Source organism: Rousettus aegyptiacus, unplaced genomic scaffold (assembly GCF_014176215.1).
Source record: "Rousettus aegyptiacus isolate mRouAeg1 unplaced genomic scaffold, mRouAeg1.p scaffold_m13_p_7, whole genome shotgun sequence".
NCBI lineage: Eukaryota > Metazoa > Chordata > Mammalia > Chiroptera > Pteropodidae > Rousettus > Rousettus aegyptiacus.
In genome coordinates, this window is record NW_023416310.1 from 48,552,656 (window position 1) to 48,578,830 (window position 26,175).

At 44.1% G+C, this 26,175-nt stretch overlaps 1 protein-coding gene and 1 non-coding gene across 6 annotated transcripts; one reads left to right on the plus strand and one right to left on the minus strand.

The window, feature by feature from the left end:
- Positions 1 to 326: 326 nt before the first annotated feature.
- Positions 327 to 26,175, plus strand: SEMA4F (ssemaphorin 4F). 5 transcript variants are annotated; one of them, XM_016130713.2, is made up of 15 exons: positions 327 to 427; positions 1,052 to 1,169; positions 4,356 to 4,507; positions 5,123 to 5,182; positions 5,414 to 5,512; positions 10,115 to 10,208; positions 18,388 to 18,507; positions 18,609 to 18,760; positions 19,371 to 19,549; positions 19,769 to 19,916; positions 20,044 to 20,266; positions 20,407 to 20,516; positions 20,629 to 20,789; positions 23,565 to 23,623; positions 23,858 to 26,175. In XM_016130713.2, exons 2-15 carry the CDS (start codon positions 1,133 to 1,135, stop codon positions 24,466 to 24,468), a joined length of 2,205 nt encoding a protein of 734 aa, XP_015986199.2. In that variant the 5' UTR covers positions 327 to 427; positions 1,052 to 1,132; the 3' UTR covers positions 24,469 to 26,175. The 5 variants fall into 5 exon arrangements, with proteins under 5 accessions (XP_015986199.2, XP_015986196.2, XP_015986197.2 ...); XM_016130710.2 differs by lacking the exons at positions 327 to 427; positions 1,052 to 1,169 and adding an exon at positions 1,574 to 2,113; XM_016130711.2 differs by lacking the exons at positions 327 to 427; positions 1,052 to 1,169; positions 5,414 to 5,512 and adding an exon at positions 1,580 to 2,113.
- Positions 12,706 to 12,824, minus strand: LOC118605800. The gene has a single exon (XR_004952241.1). It is a non-coding gene; the product is annotated as a 5S ribosomal RNA (ribosomal RNA).

Sequence of the window (26,175 nt, forward strand, 5' to 3'; positions counted from 1 at the left end):
AGCTCAAAATCTTATTCTTCATTCTGTCTAAACACAAAGGTCTATCCTTCTTCTATTCATTACCTGTCGACCCACAGGTCAGGTATGCAAGTGGGAGTATAGAAGCAGAAAGCATGTTATTAGAATGTTATGTTCTTCTAATTAAAAAGCCTATGTTTCTATGGCGATAGTTAAACAGAGTTAAACAGTAATCTCCTGCAAGCAATAAATTTCTAGCAGTCATTTTTTAGCCACCACACTATGAGAATCTAATGCCTGATAATCTGAGGTGGAACTGAGATGGTGATATTAGCGCTGGGGAGCAGCTGCAGATACAGATGAAGCTTCATTGCTCACTCATGCGCCATTCCTGCTGTGTGACCCGGTTCCTAACAGGCCACCAACCAGTACTGGTCAGTGGCCCAGAGGTCGGGGACCCTTGGTCTAGGTGAGTGATGATAAAGTCCTGAACTCTGATAATGAACAGAAAAGAATGGATTTAAGTTATTTATGAGGCAGAACTTTCAGGACACGATGACTCCTTACATATGGATGAGGCAGGCAGCTTCCAATATGGCTCTCCCAAAATCCTTATATTTTACCCTTATGTAGTCTCTTCCCCAGTGCATCACGGTTAGCCTGTGTGACGAGCAGGATATGGTAGAAATGATTGTATGTAATTTCTGAGGCTAGGTCATAAAAGACATTTTGGCTTTTGCTTTGCTCCTCTGGATCACTTACTCTGAGAAAGCCTTTCCGTGTTGTGAGGACATTCAAGCAGCCCTACAGAGAGGTCCATGTGGAGGGGAACAGAAACTTACTCATATCTAGAACCAATTTGCCAGGCATGGAAGTAGGTCAGCCTGCTGGTGGATCCTCCAGCACCAGTCAAATCTTAAGATGACTGCAGCCCATCCAATATCTTTACTGTAAACTGATGAGAGACTGGGAGCCAGACCACCCAGCTAAACTACTCCCAAATTTATAATACAGGGAAACTGTGAGAGAAAATAAACGTTTGCTGTTTTAAGCCACTACATTCTGATGTTAATTTGTTACATTTGTTATGCAGCTTAGATGACTAATACTACTGGAGGATGAAGGAAGAGAAAGCAAGGATTACCTGCAAAAAAGCTATAAAGTGGAGGATTAAATGCTTGAAGAAAGAGCAGAAGTTGGGATGAGAGAGAGTGAGTTATGCTCAGGCTCTGTGTTTGTCTCTTCAGCAGGATATCCAAGCGAACATGTTCATTTTTGCTTCTAACCTTGGACACTTGGTTCAAAGGTTACTTCTGTGAACCTTTCTCGATTTTCTCAGGCAAAATCTGTCCCTTCTGAGCACTTATTGTATATTATTATAGCAAATGCGAATTACTTTGTATTGTAATTATCTATTTGCAGTTATTTGCTTATATATCTGCTTCATACATTGTGGGTTCCCTAAAACAAGGCGCACACACACACACACACACACACACACACACACACACACATGCATTTTTTATAGTCTGTGTCTTTATTTTTTGTGTTTGCGTTGTACTTGGCACATTAAATGCTTGCAAAGGTAATGTTTTTGAGAAACTTAGTGCGTGTATCCATTTACCTACACATTTTCCCTATTAGTGCAGATATGGAAATTTGAGTTTTTGGAGAGGCCTGAGAAAACACGATACTTGAGGTCCTGGCTTGATGCCTTTTGCCCAGTTCTGAGGTAGAAATCCCACCTACACCTGAGTCTAGCTCCGCCTCTACCTGGGTTGGGCATCTCATCTCCTCAGCCCCGCTTCCACTCAACTCCGATTGGCTAGAGGAGGAAACAGCGCGGCCATTGGTTCCTTCTTGAAGGGGCGGAACTGGCTTGCGTTTCATCTGCCATCTGCAGGCCCGGCCCCGCCAACGAGAAACGAGTGGGGTCCGTGGCCTGAGGCGCCGCGACCCGGAGCAGAGGCGGCAGGGTGCACCCCACTCGGTGGCCAGGCGGAGCCAAAGATGCTGATCTCTCCTGCGCGGACCCGCCCAGGCCTCGGGTTGCCTCTGGCCTCGCTTTTCCGGCTGCTGCTGCTGGCGGTGCTGAGCAGCCCGGTGTCTGGTCGCGTCCCTCGCTCAGTGCCCAGGACCTCGCTTCCCAGCTCCGGTAAGGTGCGGGCGCCCTCGCCCTCAGCCCTTCGCGCCACTCCCAGGCCCTGCCTGCAGGTACCGGCACCTACCTTCCCTCCCGACCCGGGCAGCAGCACCAGGGCCCCTCAGCTGCGCGCACGGCGTCCCGCGCCACCCACACCCTGCCCAGACCCGGGAGGGACACCCCAGCGGGGATGCTGCACAGCATCCCGGGCCAGGCCCTCGCGCCTTGGCTCCCATGACACGCCCAGGCGGCTCCTGCGGCCCCTTATTGTTAGAACCGCGGGAGAGTTAAGCCACTGGTCGTGCAGATGCCGACCCTGACGGCCAGGGAGGGGATGGGGGTCACCTGAGGTCGTCTATTACAGAGTTCGTTCTCCGTTATCCCTCTTTTACCACACATGCACTTGTGTCCGTGACGCCAGTTTGACGCCTGCTTCCAAACCAGAGGTTTTTCATTCTTATCCAACCACTCATTCTTCTGATTACCAACCGAGCATTTGTCTGCCCACTTTTCAATTCATTCCCAAATCATCAGTTCTACCTTCCTTTAAGTCCTTTGCCCTGCTCACATCCCTAATCTCTCTAACCCGCTTCCTCGTCCTCTCACATCTCTGACACCAATTCCTATTCTCTCATTTTCCTATTCACCATAACCCTAACTTCCTCAACGTTGCCTTCTCCCTCTACCCATTCCCTATGTTGAATGTTGGGAAACCAATCAATGAGTTGATTTTAAATTCTGTTTAAATGATTTAAAAAGTCTTCAGAAGGAAAAAAGGAGGAGGGAGATATGGGCCTTTCAAAAGATGTGGAAGAAGCCAAGGAACGCTACAGGGTTAAAAGTGGTCATTGGAGTGATTCACACTTTACAGGCTCTCTGCTGAGGTGGACTTGAGCATGCCTGTAGATCTTATTTTCTTCTCAGTGGCATTTGAGTGTTAACATCATGGACGGACAGAACCAGTGAAGCTGAGGGTACAGCCTTTTGGCAAAAACTCACAGCTGGGTGATAGTAATTTAGAGTCTAAACTTCATACCTGTGTGATATATAGGGATGTTTTGAATCCAGAAGACAACCTTGTAGTCAGAGCCTGAACTTTTATTTTGTGCTGGAGCAATAGACACAACATAGAGTTGAGGTTAGTGGGCTGGGTTTATGTCCAGGAATCCATACATCTACATGGCAAAGAGTTTGGATGAACCAGGGCTTATTCTAAGCATGAGATCAAGTGGGATACAGCACAGTCATGAATATGGGTGTGGGAGGATGGGCGACGTCCATACATCAGCACACCTAGGAATGAATGGCTGCTGGCCATTCTATCAGTCTTGAGGGTAGCTGAGCGGATGAAGCAGGTAGAACAGAGCTGTATTGGTGCAGGGAAAGTGTCTCCAGAGCCAGAGGCTGAGCTAAGAAGGTAAATTTATGCTAACTTATTTGTTATAATCTTTAAATAGATAAGAATTTTGAATACTGGTATAAGGTTTAGATCTGACCAAAACAGAGCTCGTACCTAAGGAAGGAAGAAAAGAACAATTCGTGAAACATGTAGTATGTATTAGATGCTTCCACATATGTTATACCATTTAATTCCGTCAACAACCCTGGATGAATTCGGAAAGTGATGCTGAGAGAGGGCAAGTGACTTATTCAAGATCACAGCTGGTAAGTGAAAGAGCCAGATTTAAACTCAGGCTGACCCATTTCTAAAGCACATACTCTTGCCCACTACACTCTCTACCTCTTTGGGTGGAATAGAGGTGAGTGGAGGTCAAGGGTGGTGGGAAAGAAAGGAGCTAGTCTCCTAACGTGTTAGTGGAAAGAGTGAAACATTTCCCTTCTAAGTAAAAAGAAGTTACTATTAAGCAGTGATTTTTTAAAAAAGGCAATTTAGAGAGGAAAGTATTTGTACCTTTTATAGGTATTTTCAAATTTCTACTCATATTGCTATGAGTAGAAATTACAAACTTAATATTTGTGCTGTTTTTATAAATAAAGTGTTCCATTTTTATAGAAAAAGCATAATTGATTGGATTGTGCTAGACTGTGTGCTAAATATTCTGGCCTCATCAATTATCTGTCTTTGGGAAAGTAGATGGCCTATCACTCTCTGTTTTTTTCCCCTGATGACTGCTAAATAAATGGTACTTGGAAGAAAACAAAAATTGGCTCCTTTGGCTTTGGCCTTGTGGACCCAACCCTTATGAAGCAATGGCTGATATTATTCTTCCCTTTCTCCTTCTCTTCCTGCCAGAGGCTGACTCCTATCTCACTCGGTTCACCATTCCTCAGACATACAATTACTCTGTTCTCCTTGTGGATCCTGCTTCCCATACACTTTACGTTGGCGCCCGGGACACCATCTTTGCTTTATCCCTGCCCTTCTCAGGGGAGAGACCCCGCAGGGTGAGAGATGAGAGTGGGGAAGACCCCAGATGCCAGATCCATGGTTTTTGGGATGTGAAAGGGGGTGTTGTTATAGGAGGAGGGGTGTTGGTTAAAATGAATAAGAGGAAATAATCAACCTCATTGTCTTAACTAGCTGAAGGTGATTGTGGGGGAGGGGGCGGTCATGGTGGCTGGGGAGGCTATGAGTGAGGTTCATGATGATGGGTAGAGGCCACAGTGACCAGGTTTCAGGTGACAATGGGCAGAGGAATCATTGGAATCACATTACTCTAGGGCAATAGCTCTCAAACTTTTTTGACCAGCCCTTAGTAAGAAGTACATGGTATATTTTGACCTAGTACACAAGGTATGTACTGAAAGAAAACTTTCTTTAAATAAAATTTGCTCTCCTAAATATGATACATTCTGATATAGTTTAATGTTGGTTGTCATTTCACAATTAATTTCATTACTCATTAATCGGTAAAGACTTCTAGTTTGAAAATCAATGCTCTGGTGGCATGGATGTCTCTGAAGTTCCCAAATTAATAGAGGTTGTAGAACTGTTACCTACTCTGACTTAGGAGGAGTTGGGAGGGAATCTGGGGGAAACGGTCACTCCTTCTTTCTCAGATTGACTGGATGGTGCCTGAGGCCCACAGACAGAACTGTAGGAAGAAAGGCAAAAAGGAGGTAGGTATAAATCCAGACCCTATCCTAAGTGCCAATCGAGACCTTGTCCCAGCCCTAACTCTGTGTCAGTCCCCTGCAGTGCTGCCATCCCAATGGACCCAGGCAGGACTCTAACACTGTATCATTACCCATAATCTCTGATCCCAGAGCTGCATCTAACTGGCTTTACACTTCCCTACCTTTCCTTGTACCTGCTGCTTCTGATTCTTTCTAACCATCTCTGACCCTCAGGCCGAATGTCACAATTTTGTCCAGATTCTCGCCATTGCCAATGCCTCTCACCTCCTCACATGCGGCACCTTCGCTTTTGATCCGAAGTGCGGGGTTATTGTGAGTGACGGGTGGGAGGATGGGAAGGGTCTTCTGTGAGTGACCATGATGTGGGGCATGATTAAGGCAGCTGTGGTGCATGATAAACATCGGGGGTGAGGGATGTCCCCACAGGATGGAGCCTTTGTCTGCCATTGAAGGAGGGTATGAAAGGGTGGGGAGGGAGGTGCTCTATAGGAAGTAAGCTATATAAAGCATAGAGATGTAATGGGATGGTGAAGGAAGATAGGGATGCTAGCTTTGCTGGGGAGAGGAGAAATCCCAGAGAGACTTCAGAGACTAGTAATCATGTTTCCCTTGGCCTGTGTATGTTTTGTCCAGGCAGCCTGGGTCCATTTTTTAATCAGCGCAGTCCATGCCTATTTCTTTCTCTCATGACTTGTGACTCTCACCACCTTCTCTCATCTGCACTGCTAACCTCATTCTATGTGGGATCTGATCCTCTGCTCTCAATGAGCTTCTGAGGTCACTGCCCACTAATGTAGTACCTAGTGGCCCCATACTCTGGATCTTGCCTTCAAGGTGGTCACTCTGTCAACCATGTTTTCTTCTAGGTCCTGTTCATTGCTGCTGAAGCCCTGGGCATCTTCACCCTCACACCCAAGCAGGCTTTGGACATATATACCCCTAGTCGCATCTAGGCTACTCATGGTGACAAAAGTTTCTGGGATTGATGACATCTGAGGAAAGGTCTTAATGTTTTTTAACCCTCAGCTTTCCCCATCGGTTATCCAGTAGTCAATCACTGGCCCTCTGGCAGTGTACATTTGTGACAGGCCCTGGAATGAGTCGAAAGCCTCACATGTCCTTTGTATCTGGTGGCTTTCCTTTCTGCTCCATAGAGGAATAGGAGGGAGTGCAACAAGTCCTTTTCCTGACTCCGGTCTTTAACTAATATCTTGACTTGACCCTTCTGCAGTCTGCAGTAATCCTTGCGACCTGGTTCTAGTCAGTGTACCATGGCTTTGCTAAGGACCATCCTCATATTTCTGGCTTAGAATACTATAATTGTATATGCTTGATATACAGTCAGTCCCTTTGGGCTGCCCTTGGGCTTGGTTGGGTTTCTGTTGAGTCCTTTTCATAAGGTGTTGAGAGACTCCCTGCCAGGTGTGGATAACTCCATCATCCTGGGAAGGTTTCCTAGTTCAGAGGTGATATTGAAAATCTCTACATCCTATTGGGTAATATTGAGGATCTAGTTTCCCTATTTCCCTACAGTCCTCACAAGAGTTCACAAAGTAGCAGTAGAACTGTCATTGCCATATTTATCCATTGACAGTCTGCGCAGGCTCGGGAATCCCTTGGGTATAAATACCAGACCCATGGCTTATAGACAATGCTGTCACTCCAAGCTAGTCTCCCAGGGCCTTCTATTCTTCTTTGGACCTCTGAGGTAGGACCCCAATGATCATTAGGTATTCAGACAGAAAGTGTTCTAGACATGCTCATCAGGATTAGTAGGACTTGGACCCCTGTCCACTCTCAAGTAACATCAGCAACCAACAGTGAAGCCAGGGGTCTGTGTTCTGCACATCCATGACTTTCGGCTCTTTCTCTAGCAGGCTCATGAAATGAAGGACCCTCCTTTTGTCAAGACTTGTTTGTAGGAGAATATAGGGCACAGAAAGATTAGCTGTGTTAACCCTTCAAGCCACATACTAAAACTGACCTCCAGACTTCCTGAATGTTCTCTTCTGCCTTTACCTACCTGTCTTATCTGGCTATCTGGCAAAGTTCCCACTGCTTGAGCAAGTTCTTGCCTTATCCTTAGTGCTGAACCTCTTATGGCTCTGATTAAGAACTTTGAGACTATGCCTAACTATTATCTGAGAGCTTTGACTAGCTAGCTGCTCCAGACACAACTTGTTCAGAGTTGATTTGCTCAGAGAAATGAAAGTTCTTACAAGAGGAAGTTCAAATACTGGACCTACTACCTACCTTTTCCAACAATGCAAGTGCTTCCCTCCAGTCATAGCTCATTAGATACCAGAGGAAAGTATTTTAATTTGTTTTGTTGATGGAACTTCAGCAATTAACAGAGAAAAATGTTAGACTCACAATGACAAATCTTCACATTCAGTTGAGTATCTACTCTGTCTCAGGCTTTGTGCTGGGTAATTTACATTCATGATTGAGTTTAATTCTCATCACCACATCATGATATTTAGGTATTATTTGTTTCCATTTTACAGGCAATGAAAGGAAAGTTTAGAAAAGTTAGGTACCATGTCTAACATTATATAGCTAGCAGAGGCAGAGCTAAGGTTCAAATTCAGGTTTGTTTGGCTCTACTACCCTGCCCTCTACTCCAGCCTGCATTCCAAAAGACCTTACCTGTCTTCAATTTCTTGTGACATCTGACCTGTTTCATGTAAAAGGGACCACTTCCCCCCCGCTCCCCAACCACCAGGGAAAGGTCTTTGGCCAAGACTGAAGGACAGATTCCAACCCTACAGCTCACTGAGAGCCTTCCTACCTAGCTCTGGCATTCTGCTTAAGGGACTTGCCTTCACCACAATTAATGTTGAACACAACTAATGTGCTGACTGACACAAAGACGACATAATGAAGAAGCTCAACATTCAGAGAGAGAATGTAGTGGAATCACCTTGCCCTTTTCAGACCCTATTAGGTGTCATTTTGACCGTACAGTAATCACAACCTGTCTAGTTAATAGGAGCCTTACTTGCTCAAATGCTATAAACTTAGATAGAAGGATGATGCCATTTGGGGAAACTAGAAGAGGACTAGTTTTGACATGTTGAGTTATAAGGGGCTGATAGGCCATCTTTATGAGGAAGTCAAGCAGTCAGGCACAAAAACAGGCTAGAGTTGGAAGACATCAGATTTGTAGAGTTTGGGAAATGATTTGCATAGGAGGTCTGGCTGGAAGTGTAAGAATGAATGAGATATTTGAAGTATATGTGAGAAGTACTAGCAATAGGGTTTTAGCTAGGACCCATGGTTAGAGGCTAGGCTAGAGGGAAGAGAAACAACCAAGAGAGACAGAGAAATTACAATTAGGTAGGAAGAGGGACTCCAGGAGGGCACAGTTTCAAATGAGTCAAGAAATAGGATATTTCAAGTAGGGGAGTGACTCAAAAGTAGCAAAAGGTATGTAAAGATTAAAGAGGATGAGAACTGAGAAAAGGCTCTTCCTCTTGGTTCTTGGTGAAATGTAAGGGTGTAGCTTTGGGCATAGAGATGGGAAAATATAATTTGTTTTCTAGGAATAATAGGTGATCCAGATTTGGTTAGAAGAAAGAGTTCATTTTTAAGAAGTATTAGAAAATAAGTAACTTCAGGCAATGGTGAGCCATTATTTTCATTCTCTTGCTCAAAAATTTATCAAATCAGGGACTGATAGTCTAGGACTATTACTCTGGAGTGGATATGTAGAGTAAATTGGGGATGAGGCTAGGCAGTGTGGTGGAAAGGAAGTTACTGCCACAGTTTAGGTGAGAGCTAAGAGGGGCTACAGCAGCAGGTATTAGCCCTGTCTCCAAACTGCCCAGACATTTTGATACTCTCTCACTGAACTGTTATCTTTCTTCTCAGGCTAGAATGCTCCCACTGCCACACAGGTAAGGTGCTTGTGCCTCTGTGGGGTCCTCCATTCCAGAAGACTCTTGACCCAGTATTTTCTTTTAGGGACCTCAGATCACATCTGATTTTAACAAGCCCTTTTCAAGGCTCTCTCAGAAAAATAAAACCTTGTTTGTCAATTACAGCAAATAGATGAGCAATCAGAATGGACCAGTAGTGTACTTATACTCAGGGGACATATATCTGATTCCTAACCAGCCACAGTTAACGTCCTTGTCAGTCCTAGGTTGAAATCATCCCTGATTTCCATTTTTAGACGTTATCTTGAAGACTCTCTTAGCGCTTGATGCTTAGCTAAGGCTGGCTCTGGTCGAACTTTTTTCTGGCTGGCTCTAGTTGAACGTTTATCCTTTGCACCCCTCCCAGGGCAGTCCTTCTAGAGTCCCTGCATGAGGAAGACATGTACTTACCAAATCCTCAGATGTTGACCTGAGCTTCAGGCCTTCATTGACTTTGCAGATTCCCTTCTCCCCTTCTACATATTCTTGACTCTGGTCCCATCTTTCATCCTTGGGGTGGAAGGGGTGCTTCTCTCTAAACCTCTGGGCTTCAGGTGGTCCTATAAAGCCTGTACTTTTCTTTACTTTTCTGAAGGGCTCTAGCCCTGCTGCCTAACCCAGTCTTTGTCCTGTAGCGCATTCTCTAGACAGCTTGCAACCCCTACAGTTCAGCAACATTTCAGAGAGAAGATCTGTCTTTCAGCCTCTCAGTGTCTTCTAGGGCCATCCCAGGTGCTCCTTCATCAGAGCATGCAGGTGTTGGGTACAAGGGAAAATAAGGGAAGAAAGATAAACCAATGAAAAGAGTGATGACACAATTGGGAGATGAAGGAATGGGTGGGGGAATCAGAAGTGGCAGACTGGGAATATGGAAATGGCAGCAGAACAGTGGGAGATGAATGGGAATTGGGCTTTTCCTTCGTCTGACCATCTTTGTAATTTTCGTCATGAACATCTGCATGACCACTAAACCAATCCCCCTTCTGGTCTGTAGGCCGTGTCCAGTTTCCAGCAGGTTGAAAGAATTGAGAGTGGCCGGGGGAAATGTCCTTTTGAGCCAGCTCAGCGTTCAGCAGCTGTAATGGCTGGTGAGTGGGAGAGACAAGAACCTGTGACTTCTTGCTATGCTTGCTTCCTTCCCTACCCTGCTGTTGGAATTTCTGTGTCCTTTCTTTGCTTTCCTGGGAATTTCTATTATTTCCATGTCTCTTTCTAGCCCTTCCTATTCTTCCTGCTTTTCTCCAGAGTATTATTTCCCTGTGTTCTCTCTAGAGAATGTGTTCTCTGCACCTCTAGTGTGAGTGTTTCCTCTCTCAACCTCATTTTATGTTCTCATTTTTTTTTTTGTTTATAAGAGGAATCTACTACAATGCATATTGTAATAAATTTGGAAATAGTATAAAGAACATATGAAATCTTCTAGGACAGCACTGTCCAAAAGAACTTTGTGTGATGATGGGAATGTTCTGTATCTGCACTGTCTACCATGGTAGCCACTTGCTGCATGTGGCTGTTGAGCTCTTGAAATGTGACTAGTGCAACTGAAGGACAGAATTTTAAAATTTCCTTAATTTTAACTTAAATGTAAATCGTCACATGTATCTGGTGGCTACCATATTAGCCCGGGTGTAGAGTGTTCCTGCTCAGAAAACCACTGCTAATATTTTAGGATATTTCCTTCTAGCCTTTTTAATGTGTGTGTGTGTGTGCGTGTGCATATACATATTCATATATACTCATGCACATGTTGCTGGCCAGTCCTTTGTTGCTCAGAGGAATCAACAATGACTATTAAATAAATTCCATCTGTTAATTCCTTTGAACAAGCTCTGTATAGTTGCTAAAGTAGTGAAGGTTATGCCTAAACCTTTTCTGGGGAATGACTGTTTAATTTTTTGGTAGTCACAAAGTGAATTGTTTTTGTGCTATATAAGCTATATTTTAGGTTAGAATATTCCATGTGTACCCTCCAAATTCAGTGAGAATCCAGCCATTTTCTCATGTTAGTGTAAAACAAGGTTAATAGAAATTTTAAGTGACTGAGTCAACTGATGTGACTTTTAAATGTCATGCTACATGGATATAATTTTGTCATATAACTTTACATCATAGGCATTTTTGTATAGTTTAAAAATTCTTTTTGAAGAGAATTTTAATGACATCCTGGTACTTACTACCAATCTTATGAACATACCATAATTTAATCAAATAATTAATTGCATTTCCAGGTTTATTTAGTTTGTTTCCAAGTTTTTGCTATTATCTGTAACACTGTAATGAACATTTTTATGCATATGCTTGTCCTCATGTTAGCTCATCTCCTTTAGATTCCTGGAAATGAATTACTATGTCAAAGGGTGTGAACACTTTATGGCTCATTATCTGGTGCTAATTGTGTTTTTAGAAAAGGTGTACCAACTTACACTCTAAGTCAGCAGTGAATGAAAGTTTTTTTCCTCACATAAACTTCACTAGAATGTATCATTGTAATGAAAAAAAAATCTTTAAGATTAAGAATGGTACCCTGTTTTAATTTGTATTTCTTCGAATAGTAGTGAAGTTGAACATTTTTCATGTTTTAGTACTATTTTTATTTCTTCTTCAATAAATCCTCTGTTCACATTCTTGGGCAAGTTACAAGGTAAGATGTTAGTGTTCCAATCTATATCATTTAATGTTTTGATCTGTTTACAACTTATTTTGATGAATGATATGAGATGGGAATCTAAATTAATTATTCCCAACTAGCTAATCAGTTGACTCAGCATCATTCTTTATACTATTTTTTCTTTCTTTGAACTTTGTCATAAAATTAATTTTTACCTTTACTTTTGGACGATATTTTACAGGAAACAAAAATTGAGATATAAGGTCTAACAATGAGTTTTTTTACAATAAATTTTTTAATGAAATTTTTTTTTCTTATTCATGACTATGGCAAAGTCTTAAAAGCTATAAAAATCAAATCACTTTAAGTCAGATAATTAATGACTTACATTTTCTGAAAAGTAATAAAATAACATGAAAGTTTTGAAAATGAACATCAGTATACATCTAATAAATAGAATATTCGGGTTGTCATTTTTATCATTCATCTATAGTTGAAATTGATGAAACCTTGTTTATTATACTCATACATGTTTAAATAAAACAGTTTAGTCGATAGTTTATTTTTCTTGGTTTTTTATCAACCACATTTGGCAAAATTCTGAGTCAGTCATTGGGATTATTAAGAAAGACAGCAGTTGTGAATATCTTGCTTCTACATAATTTTTTATCAACAAAATGACTTCTCAATTGCAATGACCTAAGATAATCAATATACTATCTTTGTTTCAAGCAATAAACTTTAAGTACATTCAGTCTTCTGCATATAATTAGTGTTCTAGTCAGCAGGTAGATTTGCATTGGCATGTGGTATGAGGACACAAATTTCATAAATTAAATCATTGTATGACAAAGAAAATTTTCAAAAAGGGAGAACATGTTAAAAAGATGTCAAGGTTTTTTTTTTTTTCTTTTTTAAGATAATGAAATTCAGGATTGGTTTTCCCTTGATATTTTAATTATTATTATTTTTTTTTACACCTACAGCACCTGGTCTTCCTAGGTGGTCTCCCATTTAAGTACTAACCAGGCCCGACCCTGCTTAGCTTCTGAGATCAGATGGGATCAGGCGTGTTCAGGGTAGCATGGCTATAGACCCTCTGATAAATCATGAAAGTGATCAGAAATATCTTTTTAACAGTTTAGAATGGCTAGCTTTAGACAAAGTAACATAGAACCTCCATGTTTCTTTCTGTCTCAGATCCAAATCATGGCCAACACCAATATTATAAATTTTCCTCTCAAGTTCTTACTTTATAAGGCTATAACTTAAAATTTTTCTTGGTTTGACATAAATGTCAGTATTCAGTTGGCTCTTTCAATGTTCATCCATGATATGCCCTGTTTCCCTCTGTTTTGAAAATGGCATTATAGAAAATAGTGCCAATATTATGTAAGAACTAGAATTAGAACTCCTGATTAGGAGCTATAAAAAAATGTTCTTAAAGATAATAGGGATATTTTGAAGTAAAAAGAGCTTTCAGTAATGCAGATATTACTAGAATGTAATATTTATTAATAGAATATATTTTAAATGATAAAAAATTACAAGGTGCATTGTAGGAAATTGAGAAAATGTAGAAATGTATAAAGAAGAAAGTGAAAAGTTATTGTAATTCAATCATTACCAGGTAACTACTGTTATTATTTTAGAGTATTTTCTTCTATTGTGTTTTACCGTGTGTGTGTGTGTGTGTGTGTGTGTGTGTGTGTGTGTATTTATAATATATTGGAATTGTTATGCATATTTCACTTAGTATTTTATACTAATAGTTTTCTCATAGAAATTGTTTATTATTCAAAATATGATTTTTAGTGATTATATACTCTTCCATTATATGAATGTAGTACAATTTAATTATTCCATATAATTATACATTCAAATTTTAAAATAAATTATTGCTTTTATGAATAATGCTGCAGAAGAAATCTTCTTACATAAATGTAATTAATTGCATATGAATCAACCCAAAAAGTAGACTTGCTGGGCAAAGGGTGTAAAGATTTCTGTGGTACTTAATGGATTTCTCTCCAAGTAGTCCCACTAGCTGTGATGAGAGGGCTTATTTCATTGCACTCATCAGTCCCAAGTAATATACTTAATACACATAAAAACTGTGACTGCCTCCAAAGTCCAATTTGATGTATTTTTGATTTGCATCTCTATTAGTGAGGTTGAACAATTTTTCATGGGTTTATTGGTATTTGTAGTTCTTTTAGGAAAAGCTTCAGAAATCTTGTTTTCAAATATGACATTTATCTGTACTGCATGTAGATAAAATTAACAATGATCTCAGTATCTCTATTTGCACTATTCAAATTTGGGAGAATGCAAATATCTTGACAATAACATTCACATTAGCCTAAGAACATCAGCAGTTCCTTCTCAGTCTCCTTTATAGGGTCTTTGTCTTCTGCTCATCCTTTAATATTGAAATTCCTTAGACTTCCACCTACGATTCTCTTCTCTTCTCATTCTACATGGTTATGATCTCAACCAGTCCTGTGAATTCTGTTTCCACCACATTCTAATGCCTCCTAGTCATTTTCTGGTGCTACAGACCACACATCCAACTGCCTTTCAGACAACTCCATTTGGAAGTCCCACAGGACTCAAAATCAGCATGTCCCAAACTGAGCTCATCATCTTCACTTACCTTCCCCATACCTGTTCCCCTACCAGTGCATACCCACCCAGGTACCCGAGCTAGAGATAGCAGCTTGTCATCTGTGGTCCTTCCTATCATGCCCTGTAATAAATAGGGCCCAGGGAGGCAGCTTTTGCTCTTTGCTCTTTCTCTTTGGGAACTCGTTCCTGTGTTTTTATCATCTTTTGGTCTCATTGCATCTCGTGGTTACTGCATCTGCCAAGGAGCACTGCAAATGTTCCAGATACACTGGGTGCTGCCAGCATTTTGCATCCACGCCTACCTCTTAAATCCAGGCATGTCTGCCCCAAGACTAGTATTTACACACTGAAACAAGACAATTATGGAAATACTATATGGCCAACAGAGGAAAAGACAAACACTGTATTTCCCACTACCTAACTCTGTCCCAATAATAGGCTTTTTAAAAAAGAAAGGTAGCTAGCTGTCCCAATCCTTGGATAAGGAAACGGGAGACTATTAGGGTAGCAGCTATTAATCCTGCAAAGCTCTGACCACAGAAAAAAAGGAAGTGGAAGAAGGAGGGCCAGGGCATGTTTAAAATCCTCTTTCTAAAGCTAATGAATGATAATTCCTATTGTAAATTTATTTAAAGGTGAGCATTTTGATATCAGAGTGAAAATTTGAAACCCTTAGAGTAGCAAAATATTCACTGCCATGACTTTACCCGAGCCTGTCTGTTGGGTTTTAACATACTTGAGGTCTGTATTCACAGGCTTTACATCTGGGCAAGTAGAGATTTACTTCTACAAATAACTGTGATTCTTCATCTTTTGCAGCTTTCAATCTTTTGGTTTTTTTTTTTAATTTCCAAAATAAAAATATCTTAATTTTTCAGGCTATAAAATTAAAGATGCTAACTATAAAAACACATTCAGTGAATACAAAAAGTGTACAACAGAAAATAAAAATCATGTGTTATTTCGTTAGTCAGAAACAAACATCATTAATACTGTAGATGTAGCTTCCTCAACAATCTTTCCTAGGCCTGCAGACAGGTATCTGTATCTTAAAAAATTGGATCGAATTGTACCCAGTGTTTTTTTCTAACCAGCTTGTTTACTGAACTCAGCACTGTGGACATTTTTCTCTTTTGCACATCATCTTCTGCCAATAGCAATGTGTGTTTTAATGTTCACTGACTTGATCCATTCAGTAATAAATGTAGGGGTATTTTATTATATGGACAGTGAAACAGAATACTTAGAGTTGAGATTGCCTTGGAGTGTCTAGGACATGTGGTGATCTTGTGTCCTATGGATTTCTGCTCTCATTGACCGATGGCTTCTGTTCCTTCTGTGTGTGTGTGTGTGTGTGTGTGTGCGCACGCACGCGCGTGTGTGTGTGCATGCATGCACGTGTGTGTGTGTAAGACTGTTGCAAGCCCCTTGGTACTCCTGGTATACCTGCTACTTCCTCCCAAAGTGTCTGATTCTTCCTGCTGTCCCTTAGTGTCAGTGACCTACTATTCCGCCCTGAGTGTGCTCTTCCTGTTTGCAGGATATTTCTGATTATTCCTTCCCCCCTACCAAGTCATGCTCCCCAAATATTCATAACCATCTCCCTCCATCCTCAGGGTATCCCTGTCATAGCTTCTGCCAGAGTTTTGGTTTTAGGGTGTTTTGTGTACAGAGGATTAGCTCATTTGCTGTTCCATTTGCTGTCAGGACCTATGCCCCACACCTGGTTTTCTCCCTCCTGAAATACTCTGAAAGGAACTGGATGCCATTTTATAGTCCTCCCACCTCTGACACCAATTCAAGCATGTGGCCCCTTGAGGTTTCAGAAGGAGCTATAACCAACACATATCAAATAGCAGCCATGGGCCAGGCCCTACCTGGGTCTCTGTGTTTGTTATCTCATTTAAGCTTCAGCACTGCTCTAAGTGGAAGGGGGTATTATCCCCATTCTGCGTTTGGAGAACCTGATGCTTAGGAAGGTTAATTTGCCCAAGATCATACTACCAGTAAGTATTCAGAGTTTAAACCTAAGCTTTCCTGGCTCCAAAAAGCTTGGGTTCTTCTCACAATCCCAAGGGAGAGTATAGTCTCCCCTCCCTACTCCACAAGGAGGATTCTAACTCAGCCCTACTGTTGCCCTCAGTGGGCTCCTGACCCTTTTTGCTCTGCATGATGTGTTTTTAACAAAGCGGTTATCTTTCCAGTACCTGGCGCATGCAGCCTCACTGGAGCACCTGTGTCCCCATCATGACTGTGCTTCCCTCACAGTGGCCCGACTCCTTATTCTTACTTGCCCGACTCCTTACTCTTTCCTTTGTGGGTGTGAGCCCCCATGGCTCTTGCTGGAGTTTCTGTGCACTGACTTCTGACACACTAGCCTTTTTCGCTCCTCTAGCCCCTCAAATTTAATCTTCTGAATTGTCTTCAGTAGCTTTTCCCCCTAAATGGTGGTGTCCTAGGGCTTGCTTCCTTCTTCCCCTTTCTCCCTGGCTATTATGTTCATGTCGCGACTTGAGCATGACTCCCAAGTTGCCTGACTCGGCCCTGTTGCCCAGTGCTTTCTGTTTGATTGCCTTCCAGTACCTCTGACCAGACATCCTGAGGGCACCTCAGCCTGAGCTCACTTACTCTCCTCCCGCCTCCTTTATGGGCCTTCTCCTGTCACTTTGTCTTGGTTCATAATATCACCATCTATTATCATCTATCTTATAAGCTGGAAACCTAAGAGACATAATTTATTCCATTCTTTCACCCTCATGCTCAATTGATTTTCAAATCTCGTTAATGGATTCTGCCTCAGAAATGTCTTCCAAGTCTAGTCCCTCTGTTCCTTCTGCCCCTCCCTTAGTTCAGGCCCTTCACCCTTGCATGGACTGTGAATTGCCTTTAATTAGCATTATCTTCTTAAAAACTAAAACTGATCATGTCACCTCATCTTCAAGAAAATCTCTATAGTTTTGCTCTTACCTGTAGGATAAAGTCCATGTTCCCGGGCATCTCTGCTCACTTGCCCAGCAGCCCCTGTTCCCCCCGCCCCAGCGCTTCCGCCGTGGGCAGTGCCCTACATCCCCAAACATGACTCCCCTCTTCCCACTTGTTAATCTTTCTCCTTAAAGTCCTTCTACCTGGCACATACTCATGCTTCAGACCCAGCTCAGACATCGCCTCTGAGATTCTGCTCCCAGTCAGATGTGGCTGGGTCCTCCTCTGTGCTCCCACACACGTCTGTGCATCCCCACCTCCTGGTATCTGGTTACACGTTTGTCTTCCAGACTCAGAGTGGGGTTCTCAGGGGAAGCAATGTGCTTAGCATGCAGCACAGTGCCTCATATGCAGGAAGTGGTGAAGGAATGCCACTGTGTTCTCTCCAGAGCCCCTGTGATACACAGAACTGCAGGGAGTTCTCAACCTTCTATTCTCCCCAGAATCATTTCCTCCTGCTCATGTCTGAACCCTTGGCGGTATTACTCAGAGTAACACTGTGTTTTGACATTCAGCCCACAGAGCAGCACCTCCCTTTCTTCCCCAGGAATCTGCATTTTGATCAATTTCCAGAGTGATGCTAGTACACCCTGAAGTTGTGACTTGTTTCGGAGCAGTGTACATCCACTAATGTTCAGAAAGAATGCTAGCTCCTTCAGCCATTTACCATAGTGGGAGAACTTAAGATGGGAACAGGCTGCAAAGCAAACCCCCTTTCTGGAGAGTCACAGTATAATTAGTGTATTACAGAGTAGAGAAGTCCCTAAAACAACAGGGAACTAACCAAAGACCGATTTCCACAAGGACAGCCTTTATTCTCCCTTCATACACATTAACGTTCTGGCACTCTTCCCTTAACACTGGTTCCCTTCCTGCCCGTGATGATTTTTAAGTGAGGTGATGCCTTTCATGTGCTTAGCAGTGCCTGGCCCTTCATGGGTGCTCAGCCTCTGAGAGCTCCTGCCCCTGCTTTATTCCCTGCTCTGCCTGTGACCCCTTTTGCTTTGCTCAGTGGGTCTCTTACAGCTCATCTTCCTGTCGCCCTGCAGGGGGGGTCCTCTATGCTGCCACTGTGAAAAACTACCTTGGGACGGAGCCGATTATTTCCCGGGCTGTGGGTCGTGCTGAGGATTGGATTCGGACAGAGACCTTGCCATCCTGGCTCAACGGTGGGGAGAGGGGGAGGGGTGCTTTGGGAACCGAGAGGGCGGGTGGAGGCCGGGTGGTCCCAGGCTATGTTTGTGGGAACTGAGCCCACAGGTCTCCCCAGCTCCAGCTTTTGTCGCAGCAGTGGCCTTGAGGCCAGCCGAGTGGGGGGATGAAGACGGAGACGATGAAATCTACTTCTTCTTTACCGAGACTTCCCGAGCGTTTGACTCATACGAGCATATTAAGGTTCCGCGGGTGGCCCGAGTGTGCGCGGTGAGACCCCGACCCCAGCTGTCTGTTTTCTCCTGCTCTTCCTGGCCTGTGTCTTTTCCTCTCTGGGTCTCTGTCTGTGCATCTCTGTCTCCCTTTTTCCTGTCTTGACTTCTTTTCTGGGAGCTGGAGGAGTGTGGGGAAAGGGCTCTGTCCTCTTGAGCCCCATAATTACCCTTGTGACACCCTGCCCCTTTGAGGTGGACTAGTTAAAGGCAGGAACTGTTGACAGACAGACCCGGGCTTCAGCTTCCCCTCCACCACTTACTGCTTCTGCGAATTTGGGCATGTTCTCTAGCATCCTTGCAGATGAGGATAATAATGATGCCTAGCTGTACAGGTTGTTTTGAGGACTAAATGAAGTGAATTATGTAAGCACATTGTACAGTACTTAAGTGCTCAATGAACTTAGTCACTGTCATTGTGATTGTGACCCTGTCTACTGGTCTATCTTATTATCCCCTGTTGTTACTTTATCTGTATCTTTGTCCTTGCATTTCTATGCATCTGCCTCCCCATCTGTCTTTGTCTGGGGGAAACTTATATTGATCTTCACACTCTTTCTACAATATTTGTCTTCTAAAGAGAACTTTCCGTGTGCTTGTCACCCCAGGGGGACCTTGGGGGTCGGAAGACCCTCCGGCAGAGGTGGACGACATTTCTGAAGGCTGACCTGCTATGTCCAGGGCCCGAGCATGGCCGGGCCTCCAGTGTCCTGCAGGACATGGCCATTCTTCGACCTGAGGATGGAGGGGGGACCCCCATCTTTTACGGCATCTTTTCCTCTCAGTGGTGAGGGGGTCGTGGTGTGAAGTAGAGTTACAGGGTGGGAGATACATCGGGTGGGCACAGTGTCAGTGCTGTCTCGTCCGGGGGAGGGAGGGTGGCTTCTCCCTGGAGTAGACTACATGGCTCTCATGCATTTCTCATGGGTCATCTCATTTGACAGGTGATGAGTTGCTGTCCCCTAGGTCCCTTCTTGTGTCTGGCTCTGACCTGTGACTCTTTCAGGGAGGGGGCCGCCATCTCTACTGTCTGTGCCTTCCGACCACAAGACATTCGGACAGTGCTGAATGGTCCCTTCAAAGAGCTGAAACATGACTGCAACAGGGGACTGCCTGTCGTGGACAATGATGTACCCCAGCCCAGACCTGGAGAGGTGAGAGGACTGGAGCAGCTCTTCAACCCACACCAGAATTGCCGCATTACAGCAAGAGCCCAACTAAACATCTTGGGCACTTCCTGGCCCCTGGGAAACTTTGTCTCCCATCCTGTATTTCCTCTAGTGCATCGCCAATAACATGAAACTCCAGCAATTTGGCTCATCGCTCTCTCTGCCTGACCGTGTGCTCACCTTCATCCGAGACCACCCACTCATGGACCAGCCAGTGATTCCAGCTGATGACCATCCACTGCTCGTAACTACGGATACAGCCTATCTCAGAGTCGTGGCCCACAGGGTGACCAGTCTCTCAGGAAAAGAGTATGATGTGCTCTACCTGGGGACAGGTATGTTTAATAGCCAAGCACATCGCCCATCCAGTGCACACATGCTCTCGTTTCAAAGAGGGACCCGTACATACAAGCATTGGAGTCCCAGTCACAACTATAGTTATGTCACTATGTTGTATCCCTTGCCTGGCCTCTAGAGGATGGACATCTCCACCGAGCTGTGCGGACTGGAGCCAAGCTCAGTGTCCTTGAGGATCTGGCCTTATTCCCAGAGGCACAGCCAGTTGAGAATATGAAATTGTATCAAGTGAGTTATAGATTTTGGGGATTCTGGTGGGGAGACATCAGAGTCCAGAGCCAGTTTGTGACCCTGAAGTCTGAGATGCAGCATATTCCTTTTTCTCACTCACTTTCTGTAGAGCTGGCTCCTGGTTGGGTCCCGTGCTGAGGTGACACAAGTGAACACAACCAACTGTGGCCGTCTCCAGAGCTGCTCAGAGTGCATCCTGGCCCAAGACCCTGTCTGCGCCTGGAGCTTCCGGCTGGATGCATGTGTGGCCCATGCTGGGGAGCATGGAGGGTGAGTGCGTCTGCCCTCGCCTCTTGCCTGCTGTCCCAGGGCTCTGACTAATACTTATGTCTGTCTATTCCTCATCTGTCAATGCCGCCCTCCTGTGTATGTGTATGTGTGTTTCTTCTTTTAGTGCAACTTGCGTGTCCATTTGTCAGTCACTACTAACTCATCTATCTGTCCATCTGGTGCTGCCTCATCAGTGTCCTGCCTCTCTGCTGGACCTGCCCAGGTCATGTGACTGGCCTCCACATTGCCATACATGTATCAGTTTCCATTTTATAAGAGCCCTCAAAGTGTTTTCACAATCGACTACGCCCTCCTTCCTTCCTCAAAATACTCTTTCCTCTTGCCTTTTCCAAGTTTTCCTACCTGCCTCACCAGCCTGTCTCCCTTACTGATTCTTTTTCCATCCAGCTTCTGAATGTTGATGTTCCTCAGGGTTCAGTCTTTCTCTTTACACTTGCACAGCCTTTCTAGGTGATTTCATCCCCATTCACTCCCAACCGAGTGCTGTTGACAACCACAGATGTATCTCTAGCTGAGCTGCAGAATTCCCTGTTCAGCTGCCTACTTGATATTCCCCTTGGGTACTTCACAAGCAACCCAGACTTAGCAATCTAGCATGCATTGTTGTTTCCTCTTTCTTTCACATGATCCTCTGGTTTTCCTCATCTCAAAAGAGGGACATCCATTCATCTAGTTGGTAAAGCCAGAAACTGCCCATACTGTATTGTAGTTTTTACTGACTCTAGCTCTATCTATCATATCCTCAGTCCACAGCCTCTTCTCTCCTCTACTTCTATCACTCTAGCCTGCACCATCATCACTTCTTAACTGGATTACTCTAATATCTTCCAAATTGGTTTCCATTTGTTCATTTGGGGCTCCCAGTGTCCATTTTCCATTCAGCAGCTAGCTTAAAATCATATGTCACACTGAAGCTTATCCCTGACATCATATTAATCTAAAATATTTCAATGTGTATCTCTACTAGATAAGGACTCTCTCAGAAACATTTTAGTATAGGAAATTTCAAACATTCAAAAATAAAATAGTATAATAAATTGCCATATGTCTATCACTCAGCTTCAACAACTATCCTTTGGCCAATCTTGCTTCATCAGTACCTTCACTCACTCTCAATTATCTTAAAGCAAGCCTCTGATGTTATATTACTTCATCCATAAATCTTTCTGCGTGTATCGCTTTTGAAAAATAACATAGCCATATTATCATTATCATACCAAAAACTCAATTTCTTAATGTCACGAAATAGCCAATGTTCTGATTTTCCCAATTGCTTATCATTGAAAATAGTTTGCTGAAGTCAGGATTCAAATGATGTCCATCAGTTGTAATTGGTATATAACATTTCTCGTCTTTTAATCTTTAAGATTCCCTTCAGTGAAGTTTTTTTAGTTGATTGCTTGGAAAATATTTTTTCAAATTGACTTTGTGATTTCCTATTTCAAAGCTCAGTTAATTTACTATATATTTATACATGTTATTGAACCCCAAAGTTACAAATATTTTAAAAGTAAAAGTACTTGTCTTTGAGAATCAATTTTTCTTTAAGAACTTTGATCTGGTCTTTTAATTTCCTTCAGGAGAACTTTGAAACACCTAAGAAAAAAACAAGTGCCTTGTTCTTTCCTTTATTGTTTTAATATCCACTAAAACAAGAATTTCATTGGTCTTAAGTATCCTGTGTACTTGAGCCTCAGGGTCTCCTTAAGATATATATGTGGTGGTGGTGGTTGAGGGTGGGGGGGTAGATATGGCAGTGTACTTCTTGGTAGTACAAGACATTGCCAAGTTGGTACTTTTACGCATACTACCCTTCATACTTCAGTTCATACAAGGGAGAAAAACATAGACCGTGAAGTTCCTGAGGCTGTAGCTGCACATATGGCCTCCCCATGTTCCCCACTCTCAGCTAGATGAAACAAACTTGGTTTTACCCAGTATGTGTTCATATGGGTCTTGGAGCTCCTTTCAGGGGCCTCAGTTTGTGTTGAAGGAGTTAACACTCAGAGACTACTTTTGGCTGAGGCTCTTGTGTGTTCAGATTGAACTTCCACCTGGTCTTCACTGACAGCCCAGTAGGGGTCTCTGTGGCCTCCCCACCTCTGGGACCCGTGCCTGGGAGTCCAGAGTCAGCAGTCTGTCTTACTGTCCCTCTGTCAGATGCAGTCCACTGAAATCCTGGAAGTACTGGGATTGTATTGTTTGAAACAGATCTGTTAGAGGCCAGTAGATATCAACAGTTGTTGGAGAAAGAATTCCTACTCAGGGATGAGCAGCTTTATGAAACAAAGTTGTGTCACTGTCCCTCACAGAATTTTGATTAATTTTTATAGAGATGACATTTTCTCTTTCTCTTAATAGAAACAAACAAACAAACCAATCCTGTAATTTTTGTTTTTTGTTTTTGTTTTTTTCCCAGAGAAATCTTGAGGTTGTGGATAGACAGCTACATTTCTCAGAAGTTTCCCTTTTTTCTTTTAAAACACCCCACCAACTCATCTTTCTAACAGAACTAGCACAAATTTAATTCTCTATGGTCTGCTAGAATATGTGTAGAATTGACATGGCAAGTGTCATGAGAAGTGTAAAGGGTGTTGGGGGAAAAATTAGTAACGAAGAGCATGTTGACCGATAATTCCAGGAGTAATTTAGGAGGTCACGGGAGATGTAACGGGTGAGGGAGTGTTCAGTGGTGCTGAGGAGGGTAGAAGGGAATGTTGACACTGTATTTACCGAGTATTCTCTTCTTTGTAGGCTGGTCCAAGACATAGAATCAGCAGATGTCTCTTCTTTGTGCCCTAAGGAGCCCGGAGGTCTGTCTGGTTTAGGAAAATGTGGGTGGAGTGGGTGGAAAAGGGTTAGAAAGTTGTCTATCTTGGATCTACTTTAAAACTTGGGTCCTGGCAGATATGGCAGCCGATGACCCAGCGCCTTTTAGCTTTGCTTCCATGGCCGCTTCTCTCATCTGGTCTCCCCCCACATTTCTCTTGATCACACCCTCAGCCTATAGCCTCACTACCTTTTGTGCCTTTGCTCTCTCTCTGCAGAACAGCCAGTAGTGTTTGAAGTTCCTGTGGCGACAGCTGCACATGTGGTCTTGCCCTGTTCCCCCAGCTCAGCCTGGGCATCCTGTGTGTGGCACCAGCCTGGTGGAGTGACTGCACTTACCCCCCGGCGGGATGGGCTGGAGGTGGTGGTAACCCCGGGGGCCATGGGTGCTTATGCCTGTGAATGTCAGGAGGGTGGGGCAGCCCGCGTGGTAGCTGCTTACAGCTTGGTGTGGGGCAACCAGCGGGGACCCCCAAGCCGGGTCCACACAGTGGGGGCTGGACTGGCTGGCTTCTTCCTGGGGATTCTTGCAGCATCCCTGACTCTCCTCCTGATTGGTCGGCGTCAGCAGCGGCGGCGGCAGAGGGAACTTCTGGCTAGAGACAAGGTGGGCTTGGACCTGGGGGCCCCAGCATCTGGGACTACAAGCTACAGCCAGGATCCTCCCTCTCCCTCTCCTGAAGATGAGCGGCTGCCCCTGGCCCTAGCTAAGCGGGGCAGTGGCTTTGGTGGCTTCCCTCCACCCTTCCTGCTTGATCCTTGCCCAAGCCCAGCCCACATTCGGCTGACTGGGGCTCCCCTGGCCACGTGTGATGAAACATCCATTTAGGGCTGGGCAAATGACCACTACTGCATGAGTGACCACTGGAATGGATGACCGCTGAGACCCTGGAGGTCACTGGGCTTGGAAGACCGTCATGGCCTCAGTTCTTTTTGGCCTTGGAGTGGTCACTTGACTTTAGTATCTACCTTCTCTGGCCCAGGATGGGCTCTGAGCCAACCCTTTGTCTGAGTCCTGATTCCTGAGTCTCCTGAGAGATCAAAACTTCTCTCTTCAGAGAATCAGGATTTTTTCCACCCCTGGTCTGAACTGCTGTGACCCCTTCAGCCCTCCCTATCTTGGGCCCATTAGTTTGGGAATGGGGCATGGGAGATAGCTATGACTCTGCCTTCTAGTTAGACCCTGGCTGGAAGGGAGACCTGTGGACACGATTGGGGGCTGATGTGCACTGAATCCTTGGGGTGGCTTTGCTGATTCTCTGATTCTCTGTGGGGAGTGCATGATCCCCATGCTGCAATATGGAATCTTTGCCCTGAGATCTCCTCCCATCCCAGTTTTCTTTCTTCCATGAAAGAGCATGTGCGTTCACAGGAGACCTGGCCAGGGATGCATAACTGGGCCAGCGCTCAGGAGCTTTCACAGTGGGTAAGGAGGGGGAGGATGGGAAGGGGTATTGCCTGCAGAGCTTTAGACCCTATAGCCAGCGAGGGGATGGGTCTTCTTTCTAAAAGGAAGCAAACCACTGCCCTTCCCCATTGCCTCCCACAACCCTTCTCTTGAGTAGAGAAAAACTCCCAAAGTGACCTTCTGGGTGGGCAGGGCAGAAGTACATGTGACCCAATCTTTTTCTTTGTTTTTGCCTCCTGGCTGCCACCACTGCCGTGCACAGCTGCTTTTTCTCTGGCTGGACCCCCTTTTTTTGGCTCCCACCGAAAAGAAACTTCACAACCTTCTAAATATTAGGGGACAGGAAAAGGGGAACAGTCACAAGAAATACACGCAGCATGGAGATGGGTGTGTATCAGTGATGTTGCTCAGGTTGACGCCCTTGCCCTAAGCAGGAGTTCTCCCCTGGGGGTTTATGGACTCCCTGAAATTGTATGCAAAATGTTGTCTGTACTTGTGTGTCTGTGTTTTGCTGGGGGGAGGTTTTTTGTTCTTCATAAGATTCCCAAGGCCTTAACAAAATTAGAGGACCTCTGCCCCAAGGATACCACACCATGGCCAAGCCGAGAGGTGCCACTCAGTGGCAGCTCTTCCTGCCCCACCCTACCTGCCCTGTGGCCAGCCCCTGGACTTGCAGCTGCTGGGTGCCGTCTTGTTTTCCCCAGTCTCTGGAGCTGGGCTCTGTGCATATTTGATGACACTGTCAACTTTCAGCAAACTTTCTGCTTCACAACTCGCAGATACTTTAGGCTTCTCCTGTTCAGTTCCGGTCTTGGCCTGTGAATGTGCCTCGTTCATCCCTAGTGAGGGAACCCCTTGAGTGAGCTCCAGTAAAAGATCCAGCCCTTCCCAACTGAAGTTTTCAGTTCTACTTTCCTTGACAGCAGCCTGTGAAATACTCAAAACAGTCCTCTTGGGTTTGGAATTATCAGCGGCTTTGCCCTAATAAGCATGTGATCTTCGGCCAGTAATCTAACCCAAGAACATCCATTTGCTCATCTGTAAAGTGGGGATAATAATACCTACCTCAGGGTTGCTGCAAGGATTGAGTGAGAAAACATGTAAACAATAAAGCACTATACCAGTAGA

Bases quoted from the DNA above. Each gene is read 5' to 3' on its own strand.
- SEMA4F (XM_016130710.2), top strand. From the start codon at position 1,969: ATGCTGATCTCTCCTGCGCGGACCCGCCCAGGCCTCGGGTTGCCTCTG. The intron at 18,508-18,608 runs GTGGGGAGAGGG...AGGTCTCCCCAG, and splicing joins CTTGCCATCCTGGCTCAACG to CTCCAGCTTTTGTCGCAGCA. The intron at 20,267-20,406 runs GTATGTTTAATA...CCTGGCCTCTAG, and splicing joins TGTGCTCTACCTGGGGACAG to AGGATGGACATCTCCACCGA.